General features: G+C 39.5%; 1 protein-coding gene across 4 annotated transcripts in view; it reads left to right on the forward strand.

The window, feature by feature from the left end:
• LOC133490151 (ephrin type-A receptor 5) overlaps nucleotides 1-16,299 on the forward strand; it is a 142,001-nt gene that overhangs the window by 92,574 nt on the left and 33,128 nt on the right. For 3 of the 4 annotated variants that reach the window (XM_061799828.1, XM_061799831.1, XM_061799829.1), the window contains exons 4-5: nucleotides 8,714-8,869; nucleotides 11,814-12,152. In XM_061799828.1, the coding sequence (XP_061655812.1) occupies nucleotides 8,714-8,869; nucleotides 11,814-12,152 (495 nt within the window). The remainder of the gene's footprint in view (nucleotides 1-8,713; nucleotides 8,870-11,813; nucleotides 12,153-16,299) is intronic. The other variant, XM_061799830.1, reaches the window with a different exon arrangement.

Raw genomic sequence — 16,299 nt, forward strand, 5'->3', positions numbered from 1 at the left:
GCTGAAGTGCCGCAGAGAATGTTCCTTCTATTTATATCGCCTAAGTGTGTCATGGGTAAGGCTGGATGTCCCTTTGCGCTACTTTACTCAAGAGGCGAGTCTCCCTTGATGCTCTTCTGTGGTTTCCTGACTGTCAAATGCCACGGCAGCATATGTCAAACTCCATGTTGTCAAACAGTAGTGCTGCCATCAAAATCCGTGTATTTGGCATCGTAACTCGAGGAAGCCTTGTTCAGACTCCCTCTTGGGAACCACAGGATTGACAACAAGGAATGGCGTTGGAAGGACGTCGCAGTGATGAGGGTATTACAGTCACTTGCATAACACAGAGATATAGTACATCCATATGCATCTGCTTTATTTCGTATTCTAATATGATGAGCTATATGGGCTAAAGGGCTTTGGGATAAACCATCTTGCTTTCGGTTGCGTGATGTATCCCTTCATTACCTCTAAAAATACTAAGGCGAGAGAGGTATTGTGTGTCTGTTGCTTGATTTGTTAGTTTGCAGGATTACAAAAAAACTTCATGGAAAAAGGAACACCTTTTTAGGAAGAATCCATAGCATTTTGGTGTTATTCCAGATACAAATTTGAATGGAGAAATTTGTTGTCTATTTATTTTCTCCGTTTGAGTCACGATGGGTTCAATGGTGGCGTAAATTTACTCAAACCATAAAGTAATCAACAAATGAACAGACAAACAAGCACAAATACAGCGCGCTGCGGTTGTTCTCACTTTTTACAATTCACCCCCAGTGCAAAACTACTGCACATTAAAATTAAATGGGTTGAAATGCTTCATTTACATAATTTTAACCACCAATTATGGGCATAATAATCTATTAGTTGATTAATTTAATTGCTAAGAATTCTGTTGTTTGATTCGAATCACCTGGTGATTAATCGATCTGGGGTCAGGAGGGTTTGTGTTGCATGTACTGCATGCATGGATCCGCTGTAATAATAAAAAAGTATAAATAAAGTGTTTTTCGGTGGTTTGGTCGTGAAGTGAAGTGAAGCATTTTAGGGCATCTTCCGGTAATGTCTTTTTGGAGTAAATACAGTATGTCTATGTGGAAAAACACTTGTCTGCCATCTAAATTGAATGTAAACACAATAAAACAAGTAATGATTGTTTTCCCATAGACTATAAAGGAAATTGATTTTATAATGCCGAGTTCCTATTAACCATATGAAAGGGTGTACATTCTAAAAGGTGAATTCTAAGAAAGTAGAAATGAAAAATGACTTTCTACATAATTACTTGTTCTATATGGAAGCTGCAATTGGTAGGTTAGTCTACATATGTGTACCACTTTCTAGTTCAGTGAAGAAAATATGTATTTTGGTACTGGAACACTGAACAGATGATGTTCTTAGTTTACATAATAGCATGAATATAACTATAAATGAGAGCGAGATAAGACCTCAGCTAAGGATAATAACCCTCAATTCTATGCAAATCGTCCTTAAAATGTCACCTACAGTGTATCTTATTTTGTATGATTGGGAAAAGCTGTTTCTGGATGTTTCTGCTGTGTTTATTTGTGAACATCCATCCATAATTTGTCCTCAAAATTGAAAATGGTTTAATTTTGAAGTTTTCCAAAATTTCCTACCACCTTTCGTTTTAAAGAAACAAACAAACAGGAAATATCTTAGTTTTACAGATAGTTTTCTTTTTATTCCCATTGCACTGTCCTCAATACCTAACCGTTTGTTTGTATTCTTTTTCATATCTTCCTTAGATTAATATTTTGTGTCGTTTATTAAAATGCCTGGATCCCACACAATGTTGCGTGCAGCTTCAGCCCTTTTCCTAATGTCCCTCTTGAGTAAAACACTTAAAACTGAGCTTGAACAAAAATGGACGAGCCATCATGCGGCACTAACAGGCGCGCGGTGAATGATAGCATAGAAATCTGCAAGGGGCGGATGGAAGCCTTTTCCATCATGTCCTCAAGTATGAATTGAGTCAATTTGCTGCAAAAATGGGCTGCCATTCATCATTTTAGATCCTGCTCCATTGGAAACCGACTGGCTGCTTTCAATGCATGCTCCCATTTTGTCCTCTCCCCCCTCCCTCACTCTCTTCCTCCTCCATCTTTCACCCCTCATCCCCTCCACCACCCCATCATCTAAACATGGTGATGCTGTCATGACAACTAAAGTGCTTCTGAGTGCTTGTTGGGTAAACCAACTTCCCCACTAGGGTGTCCTCTTTTTTTACTCACCCCACTGCTAGCATTCACACACATGTTCATGTTTTACCGCACATGTGCGACCCTCATTGAGACCAGTCACATCTGAGTCCGGCACCAACTGACAATTGGGTCTAATCTTAATTTAAATATGAACTGGTTTTGAAACAAATAGAATAATTTTCCAACGATGTCCGCAAGGTGCACTTGTCAAACTGGTTCTCACTGAGATAGAGTAATACATACACGCATGCTTACGTGCATTCCTTCGGTTAGTGAAATATTGATAAAATGCCTGATTCAGTGGCGCTAGCTTCTCTCCATGAAAGCCTTTTGTCTCCGGTGGCCCAGCAAGTGGTGGCTTGTACAAGTCTTTTTGTGTCTCCTTTCTTCGGATGCATTAAGGTCAGCCTCCCAAAGTAAACCGTTTACACAACCATTCTCAGGTTGGTTGTGTGTTTTGACACAGCACAAATGCCACTGTCGATGTATTTTTGTGGTACAGCAAACAAGGATCCTGACATACATAAAATGCAAATACAGGACAGATAACATGAATTAACATACTGTATATGCAAAAAAAAAATATAGACATAACTTACTTCTGCAAATTAGTGTAGACCACAACTTATGAACATAATCACTCACTTGACTTCTGTGCAGGCAGCGTGTGTTCAGTAACCCCTCAGTGGTGTCAATGTGATTGCGTCTATATGTGCTTTATGCCGATACTGTATGTCCTGTGTGGAGTTTGCGTGTTCTCCCCACGCTTACGTGGGTTTTCTCCCAGTACTCCGGCTTCCTCCCACATTCCAAAAACATACATGGTAGGTTGACTGAAGACTCTAAATTGTACGAAGGTGTTAGTGTGAATGATTGTTTATCCTGTCTGTGCCCTGTGATTATCTGTCAACCAGTCCAGGGTCTACTCCACATCCTATTTGATATTTCACAGAAATAAAAATAACGAAGTCCAGATTAATGAAAATTCTAGTAAAATAATGAAGTACTCTGTTACATTATAAGACTGCTAATGTTTATACAGCTCTCCTTACCTTGCGTAAATCCATCACTGGCTAATTTAATAATAGCTCTTAAATCATTGGCTCAGAAGCTCAGTGTGGAGTTTGTTCCCAATGTACAGTAAATGAGCTCCACTGTAAACTCACTCACATACAATGGACCGCCGCTATTCGCAGGGGCTAGGGACAAGGCCGGACTGTGAATAGTGAAAATCAGCAGATAAGTGACACCTGTATAACTGCATTGAAAAAAATATTATAATTTTTTTTTAAACCACAAAAAATATTGAATAAGTTGGAATAAACCACCAATAAGCACTTTAGGGGTTGTGCCCCCCCCAAAAAAAAAAAATTAATGCGAGAGTCTATTGTATTTCCCCCACCCCAAAAAAAAAAAAAATAATTAATGAAAACAATAAAAGAAATGGTAGTTGGTTTTCAGGTTTTTAGTGGGTTGTTAAAGTTTGCAGTTGATTCGTGGGCAGGTTTGTACATTTTCCATGATATATCCCCTTAAAATATTATTTTTCCCTTTTTTTGGGGGGGGGGGGGGGGGGGGCGGACAAGAGCATGGGCCAGCAATCACCCATTCAATTTGTGTGTGTCTCAAAATAAAGTGGTAGATCCAGTATGTTTTTTTTTTTTTTTTCAATTTTGTTAACATTACAAGAGGGGATCGTTTGCTTAATTTCTCTGGGACTCATGCACTCATGTTAATGACAACATTTAGGCAGATGCAGCAAGTGTGTAGCTATGAAAGTTGGAAATTTGGTGCTGATCCAAATTGTGATTGTTCAGCCTTGGCCAACGTCTGTGCTCTACTGAGTGCCATTCTCGTTTGCTAATGCATTCATAATGCACAAAAAAAATTTTAACTACTCATCAATTTGCTTTACAAACTGAACAAACATTCTGTCCCGATGATGATCTTCATTCTTTTTTAATATGTTGACTGCTGGTTGGTTGAAAGGGTCACGCGCACCTCACATGCACCTTTTCACGTGCGCTCATTGTTATTGCTTTACAATACTCTCCTTAAAACACATTTGCTTTGGGAGGAAAATACGTCTATAACAGCTTCCTCATTATCTCATTGTGTCCTGAGTCGCAGTGCGTAATATATCAGCATGCATCTAGTTAATGAGTTCCAGCTGTACGTGCAGCTGCACACACACAGTGGACACTGACACATGCATGTTTTGTATGCAGATTGTTTATTGGGAACAAGCCACATATAAGGTGCTGAGGTGACAATGTTCACATGTTGTTTTTCTCTGTGATATGATTTCTCTAGAGTACTGTGATACCATTGAGGCCCTGACCCTAGTTCACCTCATTTCTGCTTTGCAGTTGGTGGTCCTTATTGAGCAATTGTTTTCCTCCTAGCTAAATACTAGTATGCATTATATAAATATTTAATCTGATTTATATCTTCATTTGGTAGATTAGTTTTGTAGTTGTATTTGGTCAGCCAGTAGCTAGACTTATTTATGGTCATGTATTGCTAATGTCCGCTTCATTGGTCCACTAAATTGGTTTATATTCAGAAGCTATTGCGACCTTTTTGCTTGGCCTTTTTAGTTTTGTGGTTGTGGACTGATTGTTGGATGACAGAGAGGACCATTGTTCAGCATGACAGGAAAGCCCCATTGACTCTATTGTTTATTACTGCATTATCATCTGGCATTGTTTGTGTTCACACACTGTTATACACAAATATGAACACACATTGGCATATAGACACGCAATGTACATAAACAATGAATGAACAATAATACACAAAGTTATGGAATCCCAATACATGCCCATACACACACACAAAGATCCAAATATGTTCATGGATTCTTTGTTTGTGTTTCTTAGGCCAGTATCTCGCTGTGGGACAAATACAGGAAGAGGATATTTATTGTGTTTCCTAATGTGGTTTATTGGTCCACAATACTATCTTGTAACACAGAAGCATTGTATTGGGGTTTAACATAACCAATTTTGTGTCCAAGTTTACTATGGCGTTAATTTGTCCACAGCATTTTGTCTACCCGTGGAATTTTATGAGTTCCAATACAATTTCTCTATGAAAAAAAAAATCTGTCTCATATGCCAAATAATGTCACCAAATTATTAGAAATGATGATGCAGTGCAGTTTGAGAGCCCTGCTAACCACAATGATAAACATACTGATAATTGAATTGCTCTGTTTTGTTCTGTTTTTAATACAACTCTTGCAGTGGCTCTCATGGATTGTGCACAGGTACCAAATAAAGGGACCGGTGTGCTGCCTTTGACGCGCTCCCTGTAGTCCCACCTAAAACACAGCTTGCCGTATGAATCAACGTATTTAAAGTGACGTCTTCAAGTAAAGAGGATGCTCATTAAGAGCCATCATAGAACACCATCAGATCCTTAATTGCCTGGGATCTCAGTTTGTGTGATGCATATTCATTGCGTATTAATCACACACATATACACACAAAAGGCGCATTAGCGTGTATTGCATATTAATTACCTATTACCCTTTGTTCTGTGCATTAAGAGCTGTGTGGCATCAAAAAGACAGCTTGGCCAAGGGCGATGCACACCCTCGCAGGCATGTGGATTCCAACACACACACAAACACGCATATGTGCGCGCGCACGCACACACACACACACACACACACGCTAGATGCTTTCACAATAAGGAATGATGGGTTTCAGTCACCCAACCATAACCATACAGTAAAAAGTCTCACCCCAGTAAACAGTGTGCGTGTGTGTGTGTGTGTGTCTGTTGGTATGAACATTTTTGCAAGAGTGTTTTTCCCTTTATGACGAGAAGCAACTAGATTCCAATGATCGGAATGCCATGATCATGATTTCATGATTTTGTATACTTAATCCATTAAGTATACAAAATCATGAAATCATGATAATTTGGTATGTCACAGAAGTCCAAAATCCTGCATGACAGTGGCACACAGGCGTCAGCATATGTCCTCCCACATTTGACAAATGCTGCTTTTCCATTCATGATATGGTTAATTTTTCAGGGCACACATATGATGATATACGTTTTCAATGTAATCCTTTAGTAATTAATTTAGTCTACTTTTTTTTTTTATATCTTGACATGTACATGGAACGAGAACATGTTTAAGTAATTTAATCACAGCTGGTAAAACTTCACTCATCACTGTTTTGTTTATCGTTGTTTGTGTTTACAGTGAATCCTAGACTATCTTGATATGTTCTTCACACTAAGATAGTGGTAATGTTTAATGTTCTCTGGAGAATATTGTACGATATTGTACAAAAAGCACTGAAATTAGTTGAAAATGTATGCATATTCTTTAACGCATTGCTACCCTAAACCCGTTAACTTTTGTGGCAAACCTTCAGAGTGTTGCATGGCCGCTATGTTTAGGGCATGTGTAAAGACAAATTTCATATTGTGTAGTTAACTTTTTGTCCAATAACCTACTAAATTATTGTTGGATTACATTTGGAGGCAAAGATCCTTGTCCTTGTTGGCTCTGTACTAGAAATGAACAGTTACTCTATTCTTTCTAATCTATCTGAGGGGGAATTGGAGGTTGAAGTCAAGGGGAGCTACCGGAGATGATAGTGGTGATAAATCTGGCGTGTGTGTGTGTGTCGGGTGGTGGGCTGGTTTGGTGTGTGGGTGTGTATAAAGAGCAGATCAGGTATCCAATAGTCTCTCCCACATCCTGGCTTAAGCACACGGAATGGAACAGAACTTTATTGAGGTATTTATAAAGTCTCAAAAAACAGTTTAGCAGCTCAGTGGTTTGGACCGAAACTCCCGGTCCTCAGTAGAGCGTAGACCACCGCCAAGGTTGTTAACTGTTAACAAAAAGTTTTGTAAAGAATGCCACTTCCTTCTTCAAAGAGGATGCCATAAGATGACTGGAATGCATTGATACATTTTGGGGCAGGGGATCTTAGTGGAGGCGTGGGGGCGGGTTGGGGGTAACTGCCCATTTTCTCTTAAATAGAAAAAAAAGGAACATATTCCAAACAAAACAAGTGAAAATAGCACCACGATGCTTTTCTATCCATTCGTCAGTTAGTAGGCTACTCTCAAGTTCATGGAGAATGATGTAAGACATCATAGTAGCTTGAAACAGATGTATTCACATCAATATTCACTTGTTTTCAATCAAATTTTTTACTTGAAATAAGTAGAGAAAATTGCTAGTGGAGTAAGTTTTTTTTCCTCACCCCATTGACAATTTTCTATTGATATTCATAAGCCAACTGACTATGTGTGGCATCTTTAGATATGCTAAATGTGTGTGTGTGTGTGTGTGTGGCGGGGGTCCCCTGTCAGACAGCAAGGTCAGAGAGAGAATTTTTCAGGCCTAACGTTCCATGACAACTGGCCAAGGTTCCATCAAGGTGACTCACTGCTGCCTGAGACACACACAGATCTTCCACATCTCCTTTGTCCTGCTCTTCCCTCTTTTCTATCCTCCCTTCACCTATTTACCTCTCTGGTTTTATCTACGCTTAATGTAGTTATTAATCACAGTTGTGGTCTGAATGGTCTACAGAAGCGCTCCAATAAAAAACAGAGGAGCAATCAAGCACATAGCCTTAAGAGGACAAGGCTCTGCTGTGGAAGCTCCATTATCACACGTGTCTATTTGTATCTGTCTGGGAGCAACAGCAACACAAGGGAGAGGATGTTGCAGTGATAAGTCAGTGACTGGATCGCTGCGAGGACAGAAGTTGTTGACGCATTCTTGTGTGTTAACATTCTCTGTGTGTCAACCCACCCTTACACCCGAATGCATGTTTGTGTTTGGTAGATTACATCTGTTCCTTGCTTTCTGTTGTGCGATGTGTCGCCCATCTGAAATGCTGTTGTGTATAGCAGACGTAAGTGCAAATTCTTAATCAGCCGTTGATGACAAATCAGGGAACTGGAGACTGCCAGGCTGAGCAGCAGCGGCAGCCGTTTGAATCGTCCATCAGTGCCTATACATAATGCATTAAAGTTTGACTGCCACATTCTGACAGCTCACAGCCTCATGTACAATCAATAACACGGAAGACAATTGACTTGCTAAAAGTATGCTTGAATGTCAACAGCTGAAGGGCCTTCTGTGTCCACTGCTCAAAAGAAAGAAAGAAAGTCCCCAAATTGCACTTAAAATGAAACATTAGGAGATCGCAGTAATCCCTTGAGGGATGCAGACACAGAAATAGAACAAAAACAAATGTTTGGATGTCTCTTTTATTGCTGCAACTAGTATCTCAAATAACATCAGAACTCCCTGGGAAAGTGTGATTGCCACTCTGACCTCCTTTTCTGTCAAAGTAACTAACTGTACTGTCCTGTTTTTTCTTCTCCTCACACTTCATTTGAACCTCGCTCCCCCCTACGACTCCCTTTTCAATCTGTACATCTGCTGCTATCTCATCTCTTTACCCCACTTTAAACACCCCTGTGGCATCCGTTCCCGCTCCCTTCCTGTCTTTCAGCTTGCAAAGGGGGGTTTTACCGCTCGCTGCTGGAGTCTCTTCTCTGCAGTAAATGTCCGCCCCACAGTGTGGCCCGGCACACAGGAGCAACTTTATGCAGCTGTGAAGAAGGATATTACAAGATTGACTCTGATCCTCCCAATATGGCCTGCACACGTGAGAATAAACTTCTGTATTTGCACATCTTTGGCACAGATTGACCTTTGATTTATTCTGATTTATAAGACCATTTTGCTTGATGAAAAAAACTAAAACCTGTATTTACAGTCCTGTAAATTTAGGGAACATGTTTTAACTGGCATGCCGGTGTAAAAATAAGCGAACTGTTGGTTTTAGTAAAACCTAAAAACAGTAAATTATATGCTCACTTTTAACTTTGATGATGAGAGACAAAGGCATTTGGATAAGTGTTCATTCAGACTTCATGCAACGCGCTTTCCAGTGTGCATTCCGTTCTCCTTTTACTATTATTGTCGTCTAATTGTCTTTGTCATATTGTATTGAGCAGCCAGGACAGAGACGTAACAATAAGTTCCATTTCTGGTTCTGTGGTCATCATCGCATTTTTCCATCTATGTTTGCCATCGCGTGTATCCTTCTCTGGTGATGCAAGACACGTGCAGAGTTAACCCTTTATTTGCATAAACAACTTAGATCTTGCAAGAGGGATGGATAGTAGCAATTCATACTTAGTGATTTTTCTTTTTACTTTACCATTGTACCATCCTCCAAATTCCGAATTAAAAAAGGTTCAAAAGTTTCCACTGTGCACTCAATGGCCCCAAGATTAACAACACCCACACAGCCTAATGAGATCCTTTACAATCGCTTAGCTTCAGTGGCTATAAAAAGTCTACACATACAGTACCGCTTCAAATGCCAGGTTTTTGTGATGTAAAAAATTGAGACCAAGATAAATAATTTCTAATCTTTTTCCACTATTAAAGTGGTGAAATAATGTTGTTACAGAAGTGTTCACACTCTCTTATAACTGTGATGTGACTGTGTTTGCAATGAACCAATCACATTAAAACTTTGGTTAAATGGGAGTCGACAATGGCATACACCTGCCATCAGGTTTTTCTAGCGTGCTTTTCCTGACTTCTTTTATTGTTGGTTTTTTTTCACCGCAGACCGGTTAGGAGTGGCATTTTTCTCCCAGACCGGCTGTGGTGGATATATATATATATGGGAACATATATATATATATATATATATATATATATATATATATATATATACTACTACTGGCCACTCATGCCAGAGTAGTATCTGTAACATTTGCACAACCAACATTGTCCCAGATTATCGCACTACTCGTCACTTTAAACCGCATACACTCCTTGAAGTCTCAGCGCCCTTTGCACAATGGACATTGCACCGGACTATTGCAATATTAGTCATTCGAACTGCTCTAAGTGCTAGAGGACTCTTTTTGCACAATTGTTTTTTGTCAATGTCTTTATGTCTCCAAAGTGTTCTGTAAATTGACTGTCTGTTGTACTAGAGCGGCTCCAACTACCGGAGACAAATTCCTTGTGTGTTTTGGACATACTTGGCAAATAAAGATGATTCTGATTCTGATTCTGATTCTGATGATGACCAGTGTTGTGCCAATTATGCCAAAAATTCAACCATATATTTATTAGACCATGACATATTTTAACACGTATTTGGGAGATTTTTTTTATGGTTGGAAAAGCAAAAAATTAAATAAATCAATAAATAATGTCAGGAAAAGCCTATTAGAACATCTGAACTTTATTTGGGTCACTGAGATCCACTTTAAAAGGTAGCAGGTGTGTACTAATTCCCAATTAGCTTAAGTTTGAATGTGAATTGTTAATTCTGAACAAAAGCCACATCACAGTTATAAGAGGAGAGGTTACACTTGTGCAAATATATTATTTCAATTGTTTATTTTGAATTACCCTTCTTGAAAATATTAAAAACTATTTTATATTGAGTTGTACAGGTTATAGGTAACATTATTAGTGGAAAACGTTTTGAAATTATTTGTCTTGGTGTTGTTTTTCATATCATAATACGCTGGTATTTGAACATGGGTGTGTAGACTTTTTATATCCACGGTTTAGTGTATGTCCATCCATCCATCCATTTTCTGAGCCGCTTCTCCTCACTAGGGTCGCGGGCGTGCTGGAGCCTATCCCAGCTGTCATCGGGCAGGAGGCGGGGTACACCCTGAACTGGTTGCCAGCCAATCGCAGGGCACATAGGAACAAACAACCATTCGCACTCGCAGTCATGCCTACGGGCAATTTAGAGTCTCCAATTCATGCATGTTTTTGGGATGTGGGAGGAAACCGGAGTACCCGGAGAAAACCCACGCAGGCACGGGGAGAACATGCAAACTCCACACAGGCGGGGCCGGGGATTGAACCCGGGTCCTCAGAACTGTGAGGCTGACGCTCTAACCAGTCGGCCACCGTGCCGCGGTTTAGTGTATGTGATTTTTTTAAATAAATAAATTGCTTTAATCCTTCTGTTATGCTGCAAATCAAGCTGACCAGTTTAAAAATCTAGAAGAAAATTAAATGTTGGTATTAAACTTATTCTGCCTGACTTATTTTTTTCCAGTTTCTTGCGAAAATGTTCATTTTTCTCTATATATTTACATTTTACACATATTTGCCAGTAATTTAAGTGGACAAGATCTCTGCCTCAAAACTGCTGTTAACGAAAGTAAATACTGGAGAGGTTACTGTCCTGTGAATGAGCATTTTCAAGAAGAAGAAACAGGGTATATATTCATTTATTCTTATTTATATTTGAATTTAATTAGTCTATAAATACAACACATCACACTTATTTATAATGTATTGCGACTATAATTAAGGTAAGCAAAATATTAGAAACAAAATCCATTATAATTGAGTGCAGTGATACACTGCACACGAGAACTGCAATAATAAATTAAGATTGCCATTTATAACAGTAGAACGTTGTTTTCTTTCCAAAGACATTGTTTTTTATACAACGCTTGGGAGTTGAAATCTCATTACATGTTGTGGGTGTACCCAATGAAGTGGCCTTAAAGTGTTTCCCAGTGAGGTAACCTTTTCGTATTCCTCACTGTCAGGACCACCGTCTGCTCCACGCAACGCCATCTCCAATGTCAATGAGACCAGCGTCTTCCTAGAGTGGTCTGTTCCCATGGAGTCCGGTGGCAGGAAGGATATCCGTTATAACGTCCTATGCAGACAAGTCTTGCCCGACGGGAGGGGCTTGGAGGAATGCGGTCCCAACGTTCGCTTTCTGCCACGTCAGGTGGGCTTGTCCAACACCTCGGTGATGGTGGCCGACCTGCAGTCACACACAAACTACAGCTTCCTGCTGGAGGCCATCAATGGCGTGTCAGAGCTGGCTAAAGATCGCACGAAGCAGTATGTGTCACTCAATGTGACCACCAATCAGGCTGGTATGTACTCCTTTTTATTCCATCGTTTCCACAGTGCAATTGAATCTCCATGCATGATGATTTTGAACTCCTAGTACTAATATGTAGCAAACAACAGATGATCATAATATCACAATAAACTAAACCATTCTGTCGCTGTATTTACCCATGCCTGACTCTCAGTGAACAGTTTTTCATTTTTACATTTGAGGAAAAACACCACAATTACTGGAAAGCCCCTGGAATCTGAAACTCATAGAAGCTCCATATTTATAATTGTTTGTGTAGAGATGGTCGCGTGTGGGCGCAGCAAAGTCATTGAGACCAATTATTCTGATTATATGCGTGTTTACATCCTGGCAGTTTTGCATAAAATCTTTGACAAAATCTTATTGTTTGCAACAACAATGCCACACTTGTAACATTTGACAATAGACCTCACCACAGTTGTCGATATGAGGAGCTTTCCTAGAGTGTCTTCAAATGGAGATTAAAATTCCGACAGCATCTGCTGTGGAAGCCCATTTTTTGTGTTAACAAGTAAATTGTGCAGTTTATTTTCATTTGTTTGTAATGAAATGGCAAGCACACGGGATGATGGAATGAGCAGAATAAAATGTCTGCAATCTTCTCTGAACTGCTTCCATTTAAGGGGATAAATTGAAAAATAAGAAGCTACATGTTCCAATTTATTGACAGATGGTTTGCATGCTATCGAGGAATAGGAGGAAGTTATAATAGTAGTGCACTATGGGGAGAGATATGTCATACGCGTTTTTCAAATCCACAAATTATTTTCACGTGTTTTTCAAATCCGCAAATATAGCAATGATTCACACGTGTATTTTTCAAATACACAAATACATCCACGATTTACACGTGTTTTTTAACGTTGCGTGTGCATCTATCATGAATCATCATTTGTAAAAATAAAATTTTGCTTGTGAATTATTGAAAGCGTGTTATTTTTTAGACAATCGTAACGCAGATTAGAATCACACGTGTAGGAAGGCCCTCCCTCCATCCTCTCGGCGCAGTGTTGCTGTCTGCATTGATGACTTGACTGCAAGTCATTTTGGCTGATATATTTGTGAATTTGAAAAACACGTGCAAATAATTTGTGGATTTGAAAAACGTGTAAATCGCAGATATATTTGTGGATTTAAAAAACACGTGTAAATCGCGGATATATTTGTGGATTTGAAAAAGAACAAGTGCAAATAATTTTGAGACATATCTCTCCCCATCGTGCACAGGTGTGGACGACAGAGATGGTCACTCGGTCAGGGACAGATGGTTGTCTGACAGTCAAGAGAACCGACAGACCTCTAACCCCGCTGTCACTGTGAGTGTCAGCAGTCTGAGTGGATTCCCCCAGACTGCAGAGCTCACTTTGAGTTCATCTGAGTTGTAGTGGGATTAGGGTTAACCAATTGGAGATTACGGATTACGTTAGATTACATATGACAGGCAAAGTCTCTTCTCCTTGGCAATGGGTGCAATTACCCTAGTTAAATAACACTTGTTCATTTACTTCCAGTGTTGAAGGCAAGTACATTTTAGCAACCAGTGAGTAAAATCTGTCATTGGTCATGGCCTACAGTATATGCAGACTGGCCCTTGGATTTCAGTTTTTCTCTTCTTTTGTGTGTCAGATATAATTATTTAATCCATTTGGGGGTGAAGTAACCCTTAGTTTCCCCATGAAGTTTATTGCTTCATTTTTACCAAGACATTTTGTAGCATTCGACGTAGGGTTTGGGCGTAATTATTGATTAATGGATAATTACAAATTTGTTCAATTTTGTCAAATTTATAGGTGATTAATTGTGTCTTGAGGTAAAATGGAGTGCACCTCTTTGGCTGCACCAGTAGTGCTGCAGTTGGTTCAGTCTCAACTAGTTGCGATATAAAGAACAGCAGCACAATGTCAGCGATGGGAAGTTGAGTTCCATTCATCGAGACCCCCACCATGACACAGCTTTTCTGGGCAGCATTATTCTAATAGAAGTTCAAAAGATTAAAAGAACAAGTTTTCCATCCCAATAAATAACTAAATGCATGATCGATAAATTTATTCATAGCCCAGCTAGGAAATGTTGTCAAATATTCATCCAGAAACTTTTTTTTTCTTTTTTTCGCATCCTTCCGGGACAATGGCCGAGTTGTTAATTGAGGCCAAAAAACACAAATAAAGAATAGCACAGTGCTATTGAATACAGCAGGTGGACGGTAAGATTACTCAAAACATATGACGGCATGTTGCATACAGTCAATGAGAGAAGATACTATATTTGCATGCCCCCAAAAGAGCAGTTCAGTACAGTACAAGGCGTGTTCATTCACTGACAGTTGTGCTCAATGACTTGATTAAGGCTGACAGCTTTGTCATTTACCAGAGCTGCAAATCAGTTGCCACCTTTACCAGATGTTGCCTCATAACAGCCATCATTCCACATGGGCTTTCTCCACCGTGACAAATGTTTCCTCCACCGAGCTGAGTTGCATCGTTTCAAACCTATTTTCTGCTGCACCTTTAACAATCCTGAGTCCATTTTGTTCATAGCTGCAGTAGCCACAAGAATCCCCTGTATGTAATTACTCAGTGATGACTGTTATCAGCCCTGCAAGTAACTGTGTCGGACGTATGTGTATTTTGAGCCAGCAAGAGGAGGCTGAGCGAAGGCCAACAGGAGAGATGACATTCAGAAGAAGAATAGATTTGCAGTGTGAAGTGTGGGAAGTGTCATACTTGATAAGGGGTCAGGTAACTAAATAGGTGGTTTCACAGTGTCTTCTGTAAAGCCCTGCTGAATAATAAAGTTTCGGTACTAGTGCAGAAGAGCCTGCTGGTGGTGAAGAGCAGGTGGGACTCACTGTGGGAGTATTTACAGCCAACTTTAGTCACCACTAATTAAAGCGGCTCTTCTCATTCCCTTTAAATGTGGCACACTCACAGTCACGCTTGGAGACATCTCTCTGCGGAAGAGAACCATGTGTTATCGGAGCAATTTGTGGATGGGTGGAGCATTTTCACTGTTCTAGCCATTGTGTGGCTTCAGACAATGGGCTTCATTCACTAACCGTGCGTACACACAGATCTGTGCTTAAATCGTGCACATGCACATTTGACACACAAATCTTTGATTCATCAGTATTTTCGTACTTGTTTTTATTCGTACTCTGTGAAAAAGGTTTGAACACCGTCAGACCATGCGTACACACAATTAATGCAGGATCAGCTTTCAAACAATATCAAACACAAATCTTTTACCCGGGATGCGCAATTTATTCCAACTACAGTCATTTATAAACATAAATAATAATAATAACTTTAACAATAGTAACTGAAACCAGAAATTTGCTGATGAGTTGACAAATATCCTAAATAACCGTGAAAAGGACTTGAACGGAACGAGGGTAAAGTCCAATTATGGGAACTTCCACAACAGAGTTGGAAAGAACTTACTGAAGAAGAATATTTGATTACCATTTCAGAGATTATGCCAAGAGTGTGTTCAGCTGTTATATCTGCCTGAGGTGGCTACTTAAAACAGTCAAAGGTTTAGACTACATTTTTGTTTGTAGATTGATTGCATGATACCTTTTGGAACTTAGTTTATTTGTTATGTGCTTTCATTTCAGAGTAAAATGAGAAATTGAACTCCATAAATTTCAAGCTGGAAAAATTGGGGTGTTCTAAAACCTTTGACCGATAGTGCAACTCCCATCCATCCATGCAACTGCTATACCACTTGTCCAACCATTTACACCTATGGACAATTTAAAGTCTTCAATTGATGGATGTTTTTGGATTGTGGGAGGAAGTCATTTACGTAAATGTTCACAATTTCCAACTAAATTCATTCCATTTTCCTTTAGGTCATTTACAGTTAGTTACAGTCACTGACTTCCAGGCAGTTTTGGTTAAATTCCCACTCCGTGACAGTGTGAATGTAAATGTTTTTCTGTCTATACATGTACCTTGTGATTGACCAGTCAAGGGTGTAGTCCGCCTTTAGCCCAAAGCCAGCTGGGATAGACTCTAGCTCACCGCACGATCTTGAACAGGATAACCAATATAGAAAATAAAGGCATAGATAGTTAGTTACAGATGCAAGTGGTTGCATGCTAAGTGCTGAAACAGAATTAGTTGGACAAGGAGAAC

The sequence above is a fragment of the Phyllopteryx taeniolatus genome, chromosome 15 (assembly GCF_024500385.1).
Source record: "Phyllopteryx taeniolatus isolate TA_2022b chromosome 15, UOR_Ptae_1.2, whole genome shotgun sequence".
NCBI classification, from domain to species: Eukaryota; Metazoa; Chordata; class Actinopteri; order Syngnathiformes; family Syngnathidae; genus Phyllopteryx; species Phyllopteryx taeniolatus.